Source organism: Tachyglossus aculeatus, chromosome 12, assembly GCF_015852505.1.
Source record: "Tachyglossus aculeatus isolate mTacAcu1 chromosome 12, mTacAcu1.pri, whole genome shotgun sequence".
Taxonomy (NCBI): Eukaryota; Metazoa; Chordata; class Mammalia; order Monotremata; family Tachyglossidae; genus Tachyglossus; species Tachyglossus aculeatus.
The window spans coordinates 30,863,444-30,884,657 of record NC_052077.1 but is presented as its reverse complement, the minus strand read 5'-3'; the positions used below and the strand labels follow the sequence as shown (position 1 = coordinate 30,884,657).

At 43.9% G+C, this 21,214-nt stretch overlaps 1 protein-coding gene across 2 annotated transcripts in view; it reads right to left on the bottom strand.

Annotated features, from left to right (window-relative positions):
• Positions 1-21,214, bottom strand: part of KLHL2 (kelch like family member 2) — a 102,199-nt gene that overhangs the window by 43,199 nt on the left and 37,786 nt on the right. For both annotated transcript variants that reach the window (XM_038755187.1, XM_038755188.1), the window contains exon 4: positions 16,760-16,881. In XM_038755187.1, coding sequence (XP_038611115.1) covers positions 16,760-16,881 — 122 coding nt within the window. The remainder of the gene's footprint in view (positions 1-16,759; positions 16,882-21,214) is intronic.

Genomic DNA, 21,214 nt, shown 5'->3' with positions numbered 1-21,214 from the left:
ATTTTAAAAGTGTAGCTAGTTGAAGAGCTTCAAATGTAAAACTGTAGCTGCTTTCAAATCACTCAAAATCAATCAAATCAAATGTATAAAAACAGCGAAATTTACAATATCTTCTGTAATAAAGAAGGACAAGGGAAAAAAATCTATCATTACCTAGGAAGGATGACGTGATGGTCACATAAGACGTTCCAACAAAATCTGATTCCTTTGCACCAGCTGTGCATTTTACAAGGAGACAACTTCATCCCACTGCACACTATTTGACAAGCCAAATTACACATGAGACACTTTGTTTTGGCAAATATAACCCTTCTGCCTAGCTCATAGAGTCCTTTAATTTATTTTTCACTTTGCGATTTTACCCGGTTGGGAAGTTGTTTTTTCTTTTGAAAGAGAAATGTAGCTCTTTAAAATCTAGCATAAACAACAGTACGAAGAGAAGAGTCTGCTTAACCAAATCAATTCTCCCCTTAGAACCAACGACCTCTACATTGAGAAAGTTCTAGGGTTTACGTGATTCTGGGTGGTTTTTGTGGATTTAGGCCAGGTGGGGCGGAAGGCAGCTTTCTAATTATAGGAACGCATTTTAGCAATGAAGAAAGGAGCCAAACCATCAGGCAGCACTGGCCCAGCATGTGCGACAAGGCACATGACATCAACTTTAAAGATAAATGGGCCGAAACCTCACTGAACCCAGTTCAGAGGTAGAAACTGAGAAGCTTCTGAAGCCCAGAAAGGACCCTCATTCTTAGCAAGAGAAACGATGGTCAAACACACTCTCAACCCTGGAAATAGCTTCTGAATTGACAGAATTACACAACTGACAAATAATTCTCTTCGTGAATCACCCTGGCAGTCTTGAGAAACAATTCCCCTGATACACCCAAAAGACAACAGGCCAACCCTTGGAATTGATAAGGCAACACACACAAGACAACTCGCATTAGTTGATATCACATATCAATGGGCAACAACCTGAGAGAGACAGAAAACGTAACCTGAAACACAGAACCAAGAAGGTAGTACAACCCGTCCAGGAACATAACCTGAATTCCAACAGATCATGGACAGATACGTACATGTGGTAAACTGAAAATCAGTACACAGCTTATTTAAAATGTTCACTCATATATGAGTATTGAATCCGCTACCGCATTTCTATTTTTCTTTAATGGTATTTGTTAATCAGTCAATGCTACTTCTTGAGCACTTACTATGTGCAGAGCACTGTACTAAGCGCTTGGGAGAGCACAATTCAACAGAACTAGCAGAAATGTTCCCTATGCATAGTGAGTTTACAGTAAGTGCTTACTATGTACTAGGCACTGTACTAAGCGCTGGGGGAGAAACAAGCTAATCAGATTGGACACAGTCCCTGTCCCACTTAGGGCTTACAGTCTTAATCCCCATTTTACTGAGGAGGTAACAGGCACAGAGAAGTCAAGTACCTTGCCCAAGGCTCTGCAGATAAGTGGCAGAGCCAGAATTAGAACTCAGGTCCTCTGGGTACAGGCCAGTGCTCTTTCCATTAGGCCACGCTGCTTCAATTCTTGCATGATACAAAAATCTACCATCCATAATTTTGGCAAAGGTCTGCCAACTGCCCACCACTCTCTAGTAGAGCCCACTCCAACAGAACAGCTCCTTCTCTTCCATCGTGGAGAAGTGGCTTTCCTGAGGAGTCTCAAATCCCTTCACATTAGCGATGCTCCCTCTGGAAGGAAGGAAATTGGTAGGGCACACGCAGATCCTTCCAGTTTATTCCTACAGGAGGAAAAACTCCAGCTGCCGGAAGGCTCTAAGTTTCCACGGCAAAGGCACCCAGGAACTGAGGTAATGAAACTTTGGCAGAGGAAGGGAAGAGTGGACAGTCGTACGTCAGCAAGTCAATGGAGCGTGGGGAAAGAGGAGATTGGAAAGTAACACTGTAGCACTCAATCAATCAATACTGTGAATTGAGTGCTTACTCTGTGAAGAGCAATGTGCTGAGCACTCACTTGGGGCACGAAGCCTATTCTGAAGAAAAGGCACAAGTTGTCACCATCAAATAATATTTAAATGCCCATTACTGAATAGTAAGTGAAATAGAGATACAGCTTGACCTAATGGACAGAGAGGGATAGAGCACAGAAGGACCTGGGGGCTGATTTCTAATCCACTTGTCCATTTTGTGACCTTGGGCAAGTCACTTCACTTCTCTGTGCCTCAGTTATCTCAACTGCAAAATGGGGATTAAGACTATGAGCCCCATATGGGGTGCAGAATGTGTCCAACTGATTAGCTTGTATCCACCCTGCACTTAGAACAGCGCTCGACACATAGTAAGTACATAACAAATACCATCGCCGTGATTTTCAGTCTAGCTTCTAGAAATTGACCATCTAATGGACACCACAAACAATACCCACATCACTGGACAATCTGTGAGAAGAAGGAATATAAACAGCTGCAAAGATATGGGCTGTGGAATCTTAATAAAGGAATATTCCACATATGGAGTGAGCGCATGAAAGAGCAGTGCTTGTGGGTGTTAGATTGGAATGTGGGAATTTGTTCAACAAGCCTGGCTGAAGAGAGAGAGCAGATACAGGGAAAAGGGACTAGAGTGGCCTTGGAAAACATTGGGGTAAAACTCACCAGGAGCTCTAGCAGTAATCAGAAAGAGAGCTCGCCTATCTTGCCGCCAACCCCTCACCCACATCCTGCCTCTGGTCTGGAACGCCCTCCCTCCTCAAATCTGACAATTACTCTCCCCCCACTCAAAGCCTTACTGAAGGCATATGTCATCCAAGAGGCCTTCCCAAACGAAGCCCCACTTTTCCTCTTCCACCACTCCCTTCCGCACGGCTCCGAATTGCTCCCTTTGCTCTTCCCTCCATCCCACCCCAGCACTTATGTACATATTGGTAATTTTATATATTGGTAATGATGTCTCTCTCCTCCTCTCTAGATTATAAGCTCGCTGTGGGCATATGTCTCTATTGCTGTATTCTCCCAAGCACTTACTACAGTGCTCTGCACACAGTAAATGCTCAATAAATGCAAAATTGAATAAATGATTGAAAGCAAGCTGGCCAATTTCCCTTACTGCCAACCCTCCCTCAAAAGCCTGAGGTGTTCCACGCTTCATCCTGAAAATCCAGTTGGTCTTCTGGAGGTTGGGAGAAAGAGCAGGCTAAACCAGACCCCCTCAGCTCCAGACCAATCTTGCCTACCCAAGATCCTTGGAATCTGTTGGAGGGTTTTGGGTTGGGTTTTTTTAAATGGTAATTGTTAACCGCTTACTACGCACCAAGCACTGCACAAAGCACTGCAAGACAGTCAAATTGGACACAGCCCGTATCCAACATGGGGCTCTCAATCTTAATCCCCATTTTACAGAGGCGGTAACCAAGGCACGCAGCAGTTAAGTGACTTGCCCAAGGTCACACAACAAATAAATGGCAGAGCGAGATTAGAACGCAGATCCCTTGACTTCCAGGCCTGTGCTCTACCCATTAGGCCACGCTGCGGCATAATTGCTTATTATTAGTCACCACAATTAGGGAATCTTTCCTGGAGCTATTTGCCCCCAACGATGACCACTAAGGACAGGAGTCAGGCACTGCTTCACTTTTTACTAAACAGATAATTTAGCTGGAGGATCAGAGGGCCAAACTAACAACCCCGAGGATGTTATTTAGTTAAGATCAAGCCAAAAACAACCTTACTTCCTTGGTCAAGGATAGTCAGTATTGGGAGGTCGGTTATCAGCTTAATGAAAAATATTGCCTGCCAAAATACAGTCAATTCCAACTACTGATATCACAGTGGAGTGATATGAGCTACTGCATTAATTACTGCGAAGATATTACCAGGACAATTATCAGTCTGTCTTTTTTGCCCCTATAATTCATAATAATATAAAGATCCATTGTTTAAGAGGGCCTGTAATCACCAGATCCATTTGCTTTAAGCTTGGCTTGCCCGCACTATTCATTCATTCAGTTGTATTTATTGAGCACTTACTGTGTGCACAGCACTGTACTAAGCGCTTGGGAAGTACAAGTTGGCGACATATAAAGACGGTCCCTACCCAACAACGGGCTCACAGTCTAGAAGGGGGAGACAGACAACAAAACAAAACACATATGGTTTGTCACAGCCACATTCTCCTCCTTAATTCCTCTATGCAAACAGTGCGGCAGCGTGGCTCAGTGGAAAGAGCCTGGGCTTTGGAGTCAGAGGTCATGGGTTCAAACCCCGGCTCTGGCAATTGTCAGCTGTGTGTCTTTGGGCAAGTCACTTAACTTCTCTGTGCCTCAGTTACCTCACCTGTAAAATGGGGATTGAGACTGTGAGCCCCACGCGGGACAACCTGATTACCCTGTCTCTACCCCAGCGCTTAGAACAGTGCTCGGCACATAGTAAGCACCTAACAAATACCAACATTAGTATGAGAAGCAGTATGGCTTAGTGGCAACAGCACGGGCTTGGGAGTCAAGAGGTGGTGGGTTCTAATCCCGGCTCTGCCACTTATCAGCTGTGTGACCTTGGGCAAGTCACTTAACTTCTCTGTGCCTCAGTTACTTCATCTGTAAAATGGGGATAGAGTCTCTGAGCCCCACATGGGACAACCTGATTACCTTGTATTTACCCCAGTTCTTGCAACAGTGCTTGGCACATAGTAAGCACTTAACAAATATTTATTATTACTCATATGGAGGCATTGCACTCAGTGAAAGCAGCATAACCTAGTATCAAGAGCCCGGGCTTGGGAGTCAGCGGTCATGGTTTCTAATCCCGGCTCTGCCACGTATCAGCTGTGTGACCTTGGGCAAGTCACTTAACTTCACTGTGCCTCACTTACCTCATCTGTAAAATGGGGATGGAGACTGTGAGCCCAATGTGGGACAAGGATTGTAACCAACCTGATTACCTTGTACCTACCCTAGAGCTTAGAACAGTGCTTGGCACATAGTAAGCGCTTAACAAATACCATCATCATTATTATTATATGTCGTGTTTCTAGGAACTGACCTCAGCGTTCCTTAGAGTTGCTGCTCACTCACTCTGCACTGGTTCCTTCCCCTCTGCCTTCAAACATGCCCATGTCTCTCCCATCCTAAAAAAACCCTCTCTTGACCCCACCTCACCTTCTAGTTATCGTCCCATATCCCTCCTACCATTCCTTTCCAAACTCCTTGAACGAGTTGTCTACATGCGCTGCCTAGAATTCCTCAACAACAACTGTCTCCTCGACCCCCTCCAGTCTGGCTTCTGTCCCCTTCATTCCACGGAAACTGCCCTCTCAAAGGTCACCAATGACCTCCTGCTTGCCAAATCCAACGGCTCATACTCTGTCCTAATCCTCCTCGATCTCTCAGCTGCCTTTGACACTGTCGCCCACCCCCTTCTCCTCAACACTCTATCTGACCTTGGCTTCACAGACTCCGTCCTCTCCTGGTTCTCCTCTTATCTCTCCGATCGTTCTTTCTCAGTCTCTTTTGCAGGCTCCTCCTCCCCCTCCCATCCTCTTACTGTGGGGGTTCCCCAAGGTTCAGTGCTTGGTCCCCTTCTGTTCTCAATCTACACTCACTCCCTTGGTGACCTCATTCGCTCCCACGGCTTCAACTATCATCTCTACGCTGATGACACCCAGATCTACATCTCTGCCCCTGCTCTCTCCCCCTCCCTCCAGGCTCGCATCTCCTCCTGCCTTCAGGACATCTCCATCTGGATGTCCGCCCGCCACCTAAAGCTCAACATGTCGAAGACTGAGCTCCTTGTCTTCCCTCCCAAACCTTGTCCTCTCCCTGACTTTCCCATCTCTGTTGACGGCACTACCATCCTTCCCGTCTCACAAGCCCGCAACCTTGGTGTCATCCTCGACTCCGCTCTCTCATTCACCCCTCACATCCAGGCCGTGACCAAAACCTGCCGGTCTCAGCTCCGCAACATTGCCAAGATCCGCCCTTTCCTCTCCATCCAAACTGCTACCCTGCTCATTCAAGCTCTCATCCTATCCCATCTGGACTACTGCACCAGCCTTCTCTCTGATCTCCCATCCTCGTGTCTCTCTCCACTTCAATCCATACTTCATGCTGCTGCCCGGATTATCTTTGTCCAGAAACGCTCTGGGCATATTACTCCCCTCCTCAAAAACCTCCAATGGCTACCGATCAATCTGCGCATCACGCAGAAACTCCTCACCCTGGGCTTCAAGGCTGTCCATCACCTCGCCCCCTCCTACCTCACCTCCCTTCTCTCCTTCTACTGCCCAGCCCGCACCCTCCGCTCCTCCACCGCTAATCTCCTCACTGTACCTCGTTCTCGCCTGTCCCGCCGTCGACCCCCGGCCCACGTCATCCCCCGGGCCCGGAATGCCCTCCCTCTGCCCCTCCGCCAAGCTAGCTCTCTTCCTCCCTTCAAGGCCCTGCTGAGAGCTCACCTCCTCCAGGAGGCCTTCCCAGACTGAGCCCCTTCCTTCCTCTCCCCCTCGTCCCCCTCTCCATCCCCCCATCTTACCTCCTTCCCTTCCCCACAGCACCTGTATATATGTATATATGGTTGTACATATTTATTACTCTATTTATTTATTTATTTACTTATTTTACTTGTACATTTCTATCCTATTTATTTTATTTTGTTGGTATGTTTGGTTCTGTTCTCTGTCTCCCCCTTTTAGACTGTGAGCCCACTGTTGGGTAGGGACTGTCTCTATGTGTTGCCAATCTGTACTTCCCAAGCGCTTAGTACAGTGCTCTGCACATAGTAAGCGCTCAATAAATACGATTGATTGATTGATTGATTGATTGCTCAGATGAAGCAGCATCAGAAGCTGCTTAGGAGAAGCAGCATGGCTCAGTGGAAAGAGCACAGGCTTTGGAGTCAGAGCTCATGGGTTCAAATCCTGGCTCTGCCAATTGTCAGCTATGTGACTTTGGGCAAGTCACTTCACTTCTCTGTGCCTCAGTTGCCTCATCTGTAAAATGGGGATTTAAGACTGTGGGACAGTGGGACAACCTGATCACCTTGTAACCTCCCCAGCACTTAGAACAGTGCTTTGCACATAGTAAGCGCTTAATAAATGCCATCATCATTATTATTATGAACAGACTGTGGTCAAGAGAGGCAATCAAACTGTTGCTCTTAGAAACGGGGGTTAAAAAAATGCCTGAGGGCAAAAGTCAACCAATGACATTCCTTCTCTTGGAAGGCAGTTCAACTATTTCACTGATTAACACTCCCACCCCAACTAGTAGAGGGATGGAAAAGGTGGAAATCACATCAAGAATGCCAACTACTATCAATGTTTAAATACCCAATGTCATCTTCCCAGATTACAATTAATCAAGAGATGGGGTAATAAAAGGGAGCTTGGTGCTGGTGATTATGAGGAACTTAGTATGTCCCCTGATAAAATTCTCTCCCGAAGCACACAAAGTGTTATACAGAGAAATAAGATAAGCAACGTACAAAACCCCAACACTTCTGCACTGGCACTCAATAACTTTTTTTATTAAAAACAACAGCTGGTGAATAAGAAACGATTAACACATTTGCACTAAACATATAATTAATATGCTTTCATTCCAATTACAGTTTTCTGAAAATGATTTATCTAGAATTGCTACTCTCCAAATTTGAACTACTCAGAACGACAAAGAAAATGTCGGCTGAAATTACTTCTGAGCTAAGTAATCAAGAACACATCAATATAAATTAATATTTGGCAGGGAGCACTACATCACGCTTTCAAATGGAAGGGGGAGTAAGACAAATGGAAAAGAAAAAAAAATCAGCAGTTTCAGAAATTTACAAAGTCATCTCCTCATCACATACCCCAAAATCTCCAAAACGCAAAGTATCTAATTATTCCCAAATATTATAAGACCAATGGGCCTTATCTACTATTACTATTACCTTATCACCATTACAATAACACTGTTACAATACAATGGACAATTGGATAGTTTATTCTTCTCATTTCTCATCTAGGCTTGATAAATATTTCTGCACCCCATCAGCGAAATGGAGATAAAGTATATTTTCTGCCTCCCCCTTAGACATTGAGCCCCATGTAGAGCAGGGACTATGTCCAACCAGATGATCTTTTATCTACACCAACCCTTAGGACAAGGCCCTACTGAGAGCTCACCTCCTCCAGGAGGCCTTCCCAGACTGAGCCCCTTCCTTCATCTCCCCCTCGTCCCCCTCTCCATCCCCCTCATCTTACCTCTTTCCCTTCCCCACAGCACCTGTATATGTATATATGTTTGTACATATTTATTACTCTATTTATTTTACTCGTACATATCTATTCTATTTATTTTATTTTGTTAGTATGGTTTTGTTCTCTGTCTCCCCCTTTTAGACTGTGAGCCCACTTTTGGGTAGGGACTGTCTCTATATGTTGCCAACTTGTACTTCCCAAGCGCTTAGTACAGTGTTCTGCACACAGTAAGCGCTCAATAAATACGACATTGATTGACTGATTGACAGTGCTTGGCACACAGTAAGCACTTGACAAATTACATAATCATTATTTCAAAGGTCGCATACAGCATATAACCAATCCCTCCACATAGGTCCCAGAAAAACATACAGTAAAGATTGCACACAAGTAAAATCATCAAACACTCTGGGCCTGTCACTCCCCTCCTTAAAAATCTCCAGTGGTTGCCTGTCAATCTTTGCATGAAGCAAAAACTCCTCTCTATGGGCTTCAAAGCTGTCCATCACCTCGCCTCCTCCTACCTCACCTCCCTTCTCTCCTTCTCCAGCCCAGCCCGCACCCTCTGCTCCTCTGCCGCTAATCTCCTCACTGTACCTCGTTCTCGCCTGTCCCGCCATCAACCCCCGGCCCACGTCCTCCCCCTGGCCTGGAATGCCCTCCCTGTGCCCATCTGCCAAACTAGCTCTCTTCCCCCCTTCAAAGCCCTACTGAGAGCTCACCTCCTCCAGGAGGCCTTCCCACATTGAGTCCCACCTTTATCCTCTGCTCCTTCTCCCCTCCCCATCACCCCCACTCCCTCCCTCTGCCCTACCCCCTTCCCCTCCCCACAGCACTTGTGTATACTTGTACATATTTATTACTCTATTTTATTAATGATGTGTATATAGCTACAATTCCATTTATTTTGATGGCATCGACACCTATCTACTTGTTTTGTTTTGCTGTCTGACTCCCCCTTCTAATAATAATAATCATAATAATAATATCATTTATTAAGTGCTTACTATGTGCAAAGCAACCAATCAATCGTATTTATTGAGCGCTTACTTTGTGCAGAGCACTGTACTAAGTGCTTGGGAAGTACAAGCTGGCAACATATAGAGACAGTCCCTACCCAACAGTGGCTCACAGTCTAGAAAGCACTGTTCTAAGCGCTGGGGAGATTACAAGGTGATCAGGTTGTCCCACGGGGGGCTCACAGTTTCAATCCCCATTTTACAGATGAGGGAACTGAGGCACAGAGAAGTTAAGTGACTTGCCCAAAGTCACATAGCTGACAGTTGGTGGAGCCGGGATTTGAATCCATGACCTCTGACTCCATAGCCCGGGCTCTTTCCACTGAGCCACGCTGCTTCTAGACTGTTAGCGCATTGTTGGGCAGGGACTGTCTCTATGTGTTGCTGAACTGTACTTTCCAAGCGCTTAGTACAGTGCTCTGCACAAAGTAAGCGCTCAATAAATACAACTGAATGAATGAATGAATAAATAATGGAAATTTCAACCCATCTCTTAATGATGCTGAGTAGAGCTGAGGGTTCAGGAGAGCTAGACTATCATCACAAGTGCAGAGCACAACAGATCTCAATTGTGGGAAGTCTCATCCGTGCTCTAATGATTGTGCGATCTTCTTGTGCGGTCGGGGCATATGTCTACCAACTCTGCTGTATTGGCCTCTCCCAAATGCTTAGTACAGTGCTCTGCACACAGTAGGTGCTCAATAAATACGAATGAATGAATAAGTGTGCAATAAATACCATGACTGACTGATTGATTGGGTTTAGGGTAGGCAATCTTCCTGCTTTAAGTCTTGAGTTGCTCCACCCCGTGCCTGGTATTGCTATGGCAATGGTCAACTTAATGACCGGTATTTTATTTTAATGGGGACATTGCATTTGAATTTTCAACACTCTCTCTGCCTCAGTTCCTGCCACCAAGCCCCTTGAGTCTAAAGGAGAACGTAAACCTCTCTAGGGCATGGGGGGGGGGGGGGGGCGGGGAGTCAGGGGTCCCACAGGGGCCCATCTCCGGGTTCCACATGATGCCATATGAGTTATAATGCATACCCTGTGTAACACACAGAATATTACTTCCTGGTCAGCAAAGGGCCACTTATGTAGCAGTTAGATTACTTTTAAACATCAACTACAGTGCTGTGATTTCACCACCTGAAATGAAGGCTACATCAGGGAAAGGCCATTTCAATCCATAAGGAAAGAGGCCTTTAAATACACCACATTTAAGCCATACAAAACAGAAATTGCTGTGACTCAATCGATCGATGGATTTCCTGGAAGGCTACCACATTCGCCATTCCCCGAGCACTTAATGTGTGATTTGATTACTGATCTTTTGGAGTTGGCCTCTCCCTCCCAAACCTACCCGGTTCTCGCATAATTGGGAGATTGCATTCCATCACACCTAATGTTTGGGGAAAACTCTTGGCACAGTATTCACAGCTGACACCCTCGCTTTCCCATTACTGCAGATGGCACCATCATCTTTCCTGTCTGTAAAGCCCTTGGTGTTACCCTTGACTCCTCTCTTTCTTTCTACCCATATACTCAATTCATCACTAAATTCTGTTGGTTACACCTTCACATCACTGATCCACCCTTTCCTCTCCTCTCACGTTAATCCAAGCACTTACCCTGACCCGCCTTGATTACTGTATCAGCCTCCTTGCTGACCTCCCTGCCTCCTGTCTCTCCCCACACCAATCCATACTTCACTCTCCTGCCTGGATCATTTTCCTACATAAACGTTCAGACTATGTTTCCCCACTCCTCAAGAAACTCCAGTGGTTTCTCATCCACTGCCGCATCAAACAAAAACTCCTCACTCTCGGCTTTAAAACACTCAATCACCTTGCCTCCTCCTTCCTCATCTCTCTTACTCTCTTACTACAACAAAGCCCGCACACTTAGCTCTTCTAATGCTAACCTTTTCACTGTACCTCGATCTCATCTATCTCACCTCCAACCTCTTGTCCACATCCTGCCCTTGGCCTCAAATGCCCTCCATCTTCATATCCCCTCCCCGCCCCACAAAACTTGTGCATAAATTTATTATTCTATGCAGTTTATTAATGATGTGCATATATCTAAAATTCTATTTATTTATATTGATGCCTGTCTACTTGTTTTGTTTTGCCTGTCTCCCCCCTTCCAAACTGTGAGCCCATTGCTGGGTACGGATTGTTTCTGTTGCCGAATTGTACTTTCCCAAGTACTTAGTACAGTGTTTTGCACACAATAAGCGCTCAATAAATACGATTGAATGAATATCTGACAGATAATTATTCTCCCCTCCTTCAAAGCCTTATTAAAGGCATATCTCCTCCAAGAGGTCTTCCTTCACTAATCCCCTTTTCTCTTCTCCCACTCCCTTCTGTGTCACTCTGACTTGCTCCCTTTATTCATCCCCCCTCCCAGCCCCACTGCACTTATGCACATATCAATCATTTTATTTATTTATTTTAATGTCTGTCTTCCCCTCTAAACTGTAAGCTCCTTATGGGTAATGTGTTTTATTGTTACACTGTACTCTCCCAAACACTTAGTATGGTCTTTTGCACACAATAAGCTCTAAATAAATACGATTGAATGAATGAATGATATTCACCAGAGCACAACTAGTTTTTCAGACGACACGCCTTGCTCTATCCAGGTAGACGTGTGCTGCGGAAGAGCGTTCCCTAATTCTGCTTCCAAAACCTATCGGAAAACACATAGTGAAAACAGGAACTCTGGACGGAACTGAGCGTTTAATTTCAGAAGAAGATCGGCTAAGGAGTCCACCGCCGCTTCCTTTCTGGCATCTACAGCGTTTCTATGGGTTGACTTTTCAAGGAGTCCACGTAGCTCTCAAATTAAACTACTTACACAAATAGGTGACTGACTTTGGCTTTCTTTTAGCTTGACCCCTTCTACTTTCTCAGTTCAAATCCAATTCTGCAGGATTTCCCAATATTCACCATAAAGCAACCATTGAAACGTGACACCACAGGGCACCTTTCGCTCCAGGAATCCAGGGGACTTAGCTATCCCTCTAATGTGTTTTGGTTTTGTAAGCCTATGTGCCTGTTATGTTTATGTTCTTGTTATATTTTGCTCTACTGTATCTCCCCACTAACAACTTGGGGGTTGGGAAGCATCTTTCTTCCTTTGCATTTCATCACTGCTCTACCCCCAAAAGCGAGATGACGTGGTTTCTACATGTTTGTGTACCTCTGTAAGTGTTCCTTGAAAATAGGGTGAAATGAAAAAATGCTAGATGAAGCATAGTTTACCATAGCAAATAATGAAAAGCACATTAATGTGTTCCGAACACCCAAAACAAATGCCTAGAAAATTTTGAATATATTTAAGTCATTAAAAACAGAATAATTAATAAAACCAAATGACAGAAAAGTGCCAATTCCTATTCCGTAGAAAAGCACTGTGCTAAACACTGGAGCTCTCATTATTTATTGCCAAACAAATCAATCAATAGTATTTATTCAGCACTTAATGAGTGCAGAGCATCTAAGCACTTGGGAGAGTACACTACAACAGACTGTGAGCCCGTTGTTGAGTAGGGACCACCTCTATATGTTGCCGACTTGTACTTCCCAAGCGCTTAGTACAGTGCTCTGCACACAGTAATCGCTCAATAAATACGATTGAATGAACAGATGCGTTCCCTGAAAGAGTGGTTGAAATGAGTTTTTATTCTCCCTTCAGAATAGAGTAGCTCAATGGTTGAAGGGGGAGGAAAAAGAGACAGGGTGAGATATTTGAGCCAAAGTAAGATTTGACCAGGTTGCAAAACCAAAACATTATCTCCAACTGGGAAAGTTCTAAAATATAAGTCTTCAAATTCACATGAGCTACTGCAAAACCAGTGCAAAGAGATAAATGTAAGGGAGAAACTAAGTACACTCAGTTCAGTAGCCCAGGGGTTCAGTCTTAAATCTCGCATTACAGTACAAATGTCTTAGCCACATTAGGTTCTTGCAACCAGTCACTTCTGACTTTCAAATCCTCACAACACCGCACAGAGTCAGAGAACAGTTACGCAGTGATCCCTAATGGTTTTACAATGCTACTCTTCTTCCGGACAACCTTGAGATTCAACTCCAGATACTCCATCTTTACACCCAGGCTCTCACTAATACTGCCTCATGACTTAGTTTTGTCCACCATTTATAAGCACTTGGATGTTTTCACAGTTCTTCACAATCATTAATTTCCTGCTCTTCTGGGTATCTCTATAGGTGTTGTGAGCATTATTAACCCCATTCGATAGAAAAGGAAACAGTCGCTAAGGTTAATGGTTTGTTCAAGGCCGCAAAGATGGATGTGAAGGCAAGATTGGGATTCAGAATTCAGGATCGCAAGGGCGGTATTACCTAGAGGTCCCCGGAACCGGCTGTCTATAAGGTTCTAGTTATTTTCTGAATCATTTCTGAACTACTAACAAGTTTGAAAGTTACTTCGTATGGTACATTCCCTTCCCCAATGCATCTCTTCATTGTCCGGGGACATTGGTTCTTTAGCATCATTTCACTTGGTGGCACGTGGTTTTTAACTTTCAGACACCCAAAGCTATTCCTCAATACCTGCCTCAAGACCACAAACATCACTGCCTTTGTGATTGATCAATCGATAGTATTTATTAAGTGCTTACTCTGCTCACAGCGCTACAGCAATATAGAGGCTCACACTGTGCTCTACTCAAAATTCTAATTTGAAGGGAAAATTCCGCAGTCTTAGGAGAAATTAAATCATTTAAACTTTCAATACAGTTTGAGAAGCTATTTCAGCAATCATAGTTTCGTTTTAAAAGTCTTTATCACCATCAACATTTCAAACATCTAAGGAGGCTGAGTTCTGAATAATGAGGGCAGGGGAATAGAAAAAAAAAATCAAACATTGTTCAAACAGAAGGGGTGGTTAAAATGGGATGAACAGCCACTTGGGATTTCTCAAATATACAAAATAAATGGCAACTGTGGCAATTTCAAATACACCTACTCTTCTTTCCTGGAGAAAAGAATGAGAGTAGCTGAAGCCACTGAAAAACGAAGTCACTAAGAAAAGCCGACTGCAGTTCATGGGAGATCAATATGTTTATGCGGCATGACTTCTTTTCCATTAAACCAACTTGCCTTTTGGTGAATATGCAACTGTCATGCCACCATTCCAGTCTTGTTCCTAATACAATTCCATTAATCATATTCTACGTCTACTCCATATTCCATTTCTGAATCCTGATTCAACCTCTTTAAGATAAGAGTTTGTTTTTATAGAGAACACTATATTATCATTATTTATTACTTGACTGGGCACATTCCAATTCGCATCTATTGATTTTTTCAACAAGGGAATGAAACTGATAATCTTTTCAAATCACCTAATACGTAGAAGTCACTAACCCCAAGATAATAGTTCTAACACCCTTGGACTCTACATTGCTAAAACAAAATCTATTTGTCTCCTACTTCAACCCAACATGGACGAAGCCAAGAGGGACTCTGCATACTAAACAGTAAAAATTCTAAGCTCACAGGAATAACCATCTACATTGGCAAAATTCCTTAATTTAGTTCTCCCCTCTTTACTCATTCGTTCTTGACACCTGCCAAGGCACTATTAGCTCTGACAGTCTTCCCATAAACTAGAAAGATCCACTTAAAGGTTCAACGTGATCTCAGGGCCTAGAGAATGTCGAGTGATTTCCCTTTTCTGAAATTGTAAGCTACCGAAGTGTATACAATGAGCCTTGACGAAGCTTTGCTTAATTCTGGAAAGCAAGGAGGGGGATGGGAAGTTTGGAAATATGATGCAACCTATTTATATGCCTTTGCGGAAAGAGTAGGCTAAAATAAGGTTTTCGCATCCATGGACATGTTTTTGCTGAAATAGCACAGAATAGAACAGAATTCTAGGAGGCAGTGAAGTAGTCTGCCAAAAGGGGCTCTCCAAATACATTCCAGCAAGATTAAAGGAATTCTCACAAAAGGCAAATTAACATGGCAAAAGGTTTTCTTAAAAACAGGTATGACTCATATTCCACGATGGGAACGTGATAGCTATTTAAAGAAACTTCCGAAGCATTCCATCAGTTCTCTGCAGGTTGATGGCTTCATTATACAAACCACTATTACCAATGAGCTCACACACTTAGTCTCTAACTTCCTTTTTTACTCCCCTGGATCTATTTTCTGATCTATAATATAAATCTGTAAAAAAAAAATCTCACCACCAATGGACAGAGACTTTATTAGTGGGTTACAGAGTAAGAAGGGTGTAGATACAGACAGAAGATAGGAAAACTAGACACGCAGAATTTTAATCCTGTAAGAAACAATGCCCTTAATCCAGATATATGATATGCTGTCTCCCAAAACCCATTTCAATTATCAAAAAGTAGCCTGAGGACAGTATGGAAGGATACGGCATAACTTCTGGAAGCAGAGATGTGGAAGGGCTCCGATGAGGAGAAAATTGAGCTTCCATTCTATTTAAAAAAAAACTCTACCACAGTCCATGGTTTAATGGGTTTGAACAGATACCAAGGACTGAGCTATGAATACCTTCCTCTAGAAAGGGGACTCCCAGATGAAAGTTGAGATAGCTTCTTGTTGGGAAGAAGCAGCAGGACCTAGTGAAAACAGCATGGTTCTGGGACTCAGAGGGCCAAAGCTCTTATCCTGGCTCTGCCAGTTGCTTGCTGTGTGGCCTTGGGCAAGTCACTTAACTTCTCGGTACCTCAGTTTCCCGAACTGTAAAGTAGGGATTCAATACCCACTCTCCTCCTACTTAGACTGTGAGCCCCATGTGGGACAGGGCTGTGTCCAAACTGATTAACATGTATCTACCCCAGTACTTAGAACAGAGCTTTGCATATACAGTTAAGCACTTAAATACCATCAAGGACACCATCGAGGATCAAGCAACAAAAGCAGAGTCAAGAGTCAAGAAAGAGAAATATTTCCCAGGAAACAAGGTCAAAGATCCAAGACAGCTAGAAGTATCACTCAGTGTACCAGTTCAAATAGTCAGTTACTGACTGAAAGCAAAAAATTAAATGCATAATTGCCTGTCTGCACAACAGAATTTGGTTGTTTAATTCTTGAGAGTTTAGGGCCTAATGTTTCAAAGCACCCCAGCTATCAACCTTTGATTTGGTTGAATTCCAGGAAGACTCTAGAGTGAAAGGGGCCCAGGTTGATGCAGGGTAAAAAGCTCTCCTGAAGATTACAGTATGATTACGGGCAACATGTAGCTACGCAATTACAAGTACATTTGACAGGTGCTTTCATTAAAAAAACCCCACAAACCCACAAGTGAAGCCAGAGAATTTGAATATCTAACAATTCATGTCTCAGAGCCTCGAGGACATATGACATGGGATTCATAAGGAAATAATCATCCCTCCCCCATCTGAAATGTTAAGTGTTAGCAACCGGTCCTGTTCCCTCAACAAAAGAGGGATCATTTTGATTTTTCTAAGCCATATGCCTCCAAGAGACCTCACACATGAAACTTTCGGCCTTACCTGTACGTTTTCTTCTGTCACGTGAATTTCAGCAGTGTAAACATAATCGATGAGCATCTTGAGGGTCCAGCCATCCACCTCCTTTATTCGAACCCTCTTTGCCCGGCTCTCACTCATCTCTCCTACGATACAAATGTACAATTAATTCTTCAAATGTACAATTAATTCTTCAAATGTACAATTAATTCTTCGTAGCCATGAGCTAGTCTGACGATAAGCATGCTGGTGTTACACAAGGCTGATCCCCTTGGCTGTGTTCTACAAAATACAAAGGTACGAAGCCAGTCAGCATGTAAAACTGATTGGAGGGGGAAGAGGAATTACAGACGAGGGAACTGAGGCCACATCAGACAAGAGAGGCCACGGCAGACATCCTATCCCGACTGGATTACTGCATCAGCCTCCTCTCTGATCTCCCATCTTCCCATCTGTCTCCCCACTTCAATCTATACTTCACGCTGCTGCCCGGATCATCTTTGTGCAGAAACGCTCTGGGCATGTTACTCCCCTCCTCAAAAATCTCCAGTGGCTACCAATCAACCTACGCATCAGGCAAAAACTCCTCACTCTCAGCTTCAAGGCTGTCCATCACCTCGCCCCCTCCTACCTCAACTCCCTTCTTTCCTTCTACAACCCAGCCCGCACCCTCCGCTCCTCTGCCGCTAACCTCATCACTGTGCCTCGTTTTCGCCTGTCCTGCTGTCGACCCCTGGCCCACGTCCTCCTCCTGGCCTGGAATGCTCTCCCTCTGCCCATCCGCCAAGCTAGCTCTCTTCCTCCATTCAAAGCCCTACTGAGAGCTCACCTCCTCCAGGAGGCCTTCCCACACTGAGCCCCCTCCTCATCCCCCCCACCCTACCTCCTCCCCCTCCCCACAGCACCTGTATATATGTTTGTACAGATTGATCACTCTATTTTACTTGTACATATTTACTATTCTATTTATTTTATTTTGTAAATATGTTCTGTTTTGTTGTCTGTCTCCCTCTTCTAGACTGTGAGCCCGCTGTTGGGTAGGGACCGTCTCTATACGTTGCCAACTTGTACTTCCCAAGCGCTTAGTCCAGTGCTCTGCACACAGTAAGCGCTCAATAAATACGATTGAATGAATGAATGAAGTGGAGGAGCTGCGATTAGAATACAGATCCTCTGACTCCCTGTGCTTATCCACGAGGTCATGCTGCTTCTCACTTTCCTCAAAGGCAATGTGTTTTCGCCTTTAGGATTCCCCAACGTGTTGGACCACAATTGATGACTGCCTCAGTCTTCTTCACACTGCACCCTTTTTAAAAAATACATTTTCCATCCGTGAATGCAACTACTATCTGCAGAGCCTGAATCTGGGACAGCCTCACACTCTTGTTGGTCCTGGTGCCATTTTCCAAAGGAGTCATGGAATTTTTGATAGCCAAATGTTGGGTGGGGTCTCTCTTCCTTGTTTTCTAGCGTTCGCATCTACACTACATTTCTGAAAGTTGCATTTCAGTGGTGTCCTTAAAATGCTTCGCCTCCTCATCTTGTTTTTATTGCTCTTTATCAATTCATATACAGCAGCTTCTTAGGAGTACTGTTATCTTTTCTCTCTGTGTAGGTCCAAATGACTTCAATATTTGTTCCGAGACCTACCTTCTTCTTAAAAAGTACTCCACTTTGGCTCTGACCAGAATGGGATCACTTTCCTTCTCTGCTTTCTCAAAGACTCCCACTCAAGGCGCCAAGCTAGACTCATCTGTCTCATTCAACTTGTCTAGTCAATCTGTCACCAGATCTCAGCAGTTCAATCTTCACAACAGCTCTAAAATTCACTCTTTCCTCTCCATTCATTCATTCGCATTTATTGAGCGCTTACTGTGTGCAGAGCACTGTACTAAGCGCTTGGGAAGTACAAGTCGGCAACATATAGAGACGGTCCCTACCCCACAACAGGCTCAAGGTCTAACACTGACCCAAGTACTTATAATAATGATAATGATCATGGTATTTATTAGGTGCTTACTATGTGCCAAGCACTGTTCTAAGCACTGGACTTACCACATCCCATCTTATTGCATCAGGTGCCTCATCGACTTTCCTGCCTCCTGTCTCTCCCCATTCACTCTGCTGCATGGACCATTTTTCTAAAAAAAGTTCTGTCCACATCTCCCCACTCCTCAAGACAGCACTTATGTCCACATCCCAAATTTATTTTAATGTCTGTCACCCCCACTAGATTGTAAGCGCCTTGTGGGCAGGGAACATATTTTCCAACTCTGTCATATGGTATTTTCCCAAGTGCCTAGTTCAGTGCACACATACGCACTCAATAAATTCGACTGACTGATTGAATAAGAGCCTTCCCCTGCTTCTGGGTTTCTCAAAATGGGGGAAATTCCAAAGAGTCCCAGAATCTGGAGCTGCATAGCTCCAAATCTAAACATTTTTTAATGGTTAAGATGGATGGGGGAAAGGGAGCCTTTTAGAGAGTAATACAGCAAGAGTTTGAGAATCACTATTCTTCAGTGCATTCAGGGGACCGGTGGATTAATAATAATACTAATGATGGCATTTATTAAGCACTTACTATGTGCAATGCACTGTTCTAAGTGCTGGGGAGGTTACAAGGAGATCACGTTATCCCATGTAGGGCTCACAGTCTTAATCCCCATTTTACAGATGAGGGAACTGAGGCACAGAGAAGTTAAGTGACTTGCCCAAAGTAACACAGTTGACAATTGGCAGAGCCAGGATTCAAACCCATGACCCCTGACTTCAAAGCCCATGCTCTTTCCACTGAGCCACGCTGCTTGATTACAAAGATCTCTGGAAGGCTGCTTGCTTTGATCCTGATAATAATAATAATTACGGTATTTGTTAAGTGCTTACTATGTGCCAGGCACTGTACTAAGTGCTGGGGTGGATACAAGGAAATAGGGTTGGATACAGCACCTGTCCAATGTGGGGCTCACAGTCTCAATCCCCATTTTACAGACAAGGTAACTGAGGCACAGAGAAGTGGAGTGACTTGCCCAAGGTCACACAGCAGATAAGTGGCAGAGCCAGAATTAGAACCCATGACCTTCTGACTCGTGCTCTATCCATTACGCCATGCTGCTGGAACTCACTATCCAACGTAATGATCTACCAGAAGGGCCTTTGGAAAGGCATAATTACACCAAATTCCTTTGTCCAACAAAAACTCTGGAGTTCAGAAATGATGCTGAACATTTAACTACACATTTCCCTGAAGATGTGCATCAGACAACATCTCGGAGGCCAGCTGTTTTACCAAAAACTTCAATACCTCAACAGGTCCTGCTACTTCCTCCACCCAAAAAATAAAAATAAAAATCAAAGAAGCCCACATCTTTTTGGAAAATTATAAAGACACCGAAGGGCTAGAGAGTTACATAAAGAATATGCAAGTGAGAAGGGACTGGAAGAATAAATACCTGTAGAAGAACTCATTGAGTTTTATTTTTTCGTAGTAGAAAAATAAAGGATGTGCAGTGATAATTATTCTGATCTGAAGAAGTTGAGGATTTGGATGGAATAGCAGCCCGATATCCCCAAAAAGGACCTACTGCTATGACTTTCTGAAAGCTATCGCCACATGTGTGAGATACAACTGTTAAGTGGATCACCAATTTGTCTCAATAGAGTCTGTAGATAGTTTTATATACACTTTCTTAGTAGGCTTAGATGGTGGTCCTTACTTTACTTTTCTAATCTCCCTTCCACCACCACTGGCACAGATTATTTATAAAAGTATATAGAGAACTGGGAATGTTAGTGGGGGAGATAAGAGATCACTAGTTCATTCATTCAATCGTATTTATTGAGCGCTTACTGTGTGCAGAGCACTGTACTAAGCGCTTGGGAAGCACAAGTTGGAGGCATATAGAGACAGGCCCTACCCAACAATGGGCTCACAGTCTAGAAGGGGGAGACAGACAACAAAACAAAATAGCTGAACAGGTGTCAAGTCATCAGAACAAAGAATTAAAGCTAGATGCACATCATTAACAAAATAGAACAGTAAATATATACAAGTAAAATATATAGAGTAATAAATCTGTACAAACATATATACAGGTGCTGTGGGGAGGGGAAGGAGGTAGGGCAGAAGGGATGGGGAGGAGGAGAGGGAAAAGGGGGCTCAGTCTGGGAAGGCCTCTTGGTGGAGGTGAGCTCTCAGTAGGGCTAGTGTGATTTGGTCCATTCCCATCTGAAGATCCCTTATGCAATGGAACAACTTTCTTCCTTTGGTAATTCTATTCATTGTGCACTTGCTTGCTTTCCTGCCCCCTTTCCCTCCCCTCCCGCTGCCCAGACCCACACATTTCCTAGCAATGCTTGTTAGCCAGACTCTAAGCAATTAATATTTCATGATTATCCACCATGGACAGAACATTGTTACAGAGGAAGAACAAAGTACAGAGCCAGACCTCAAAACACTTACAATCTAACTGGGAAAGA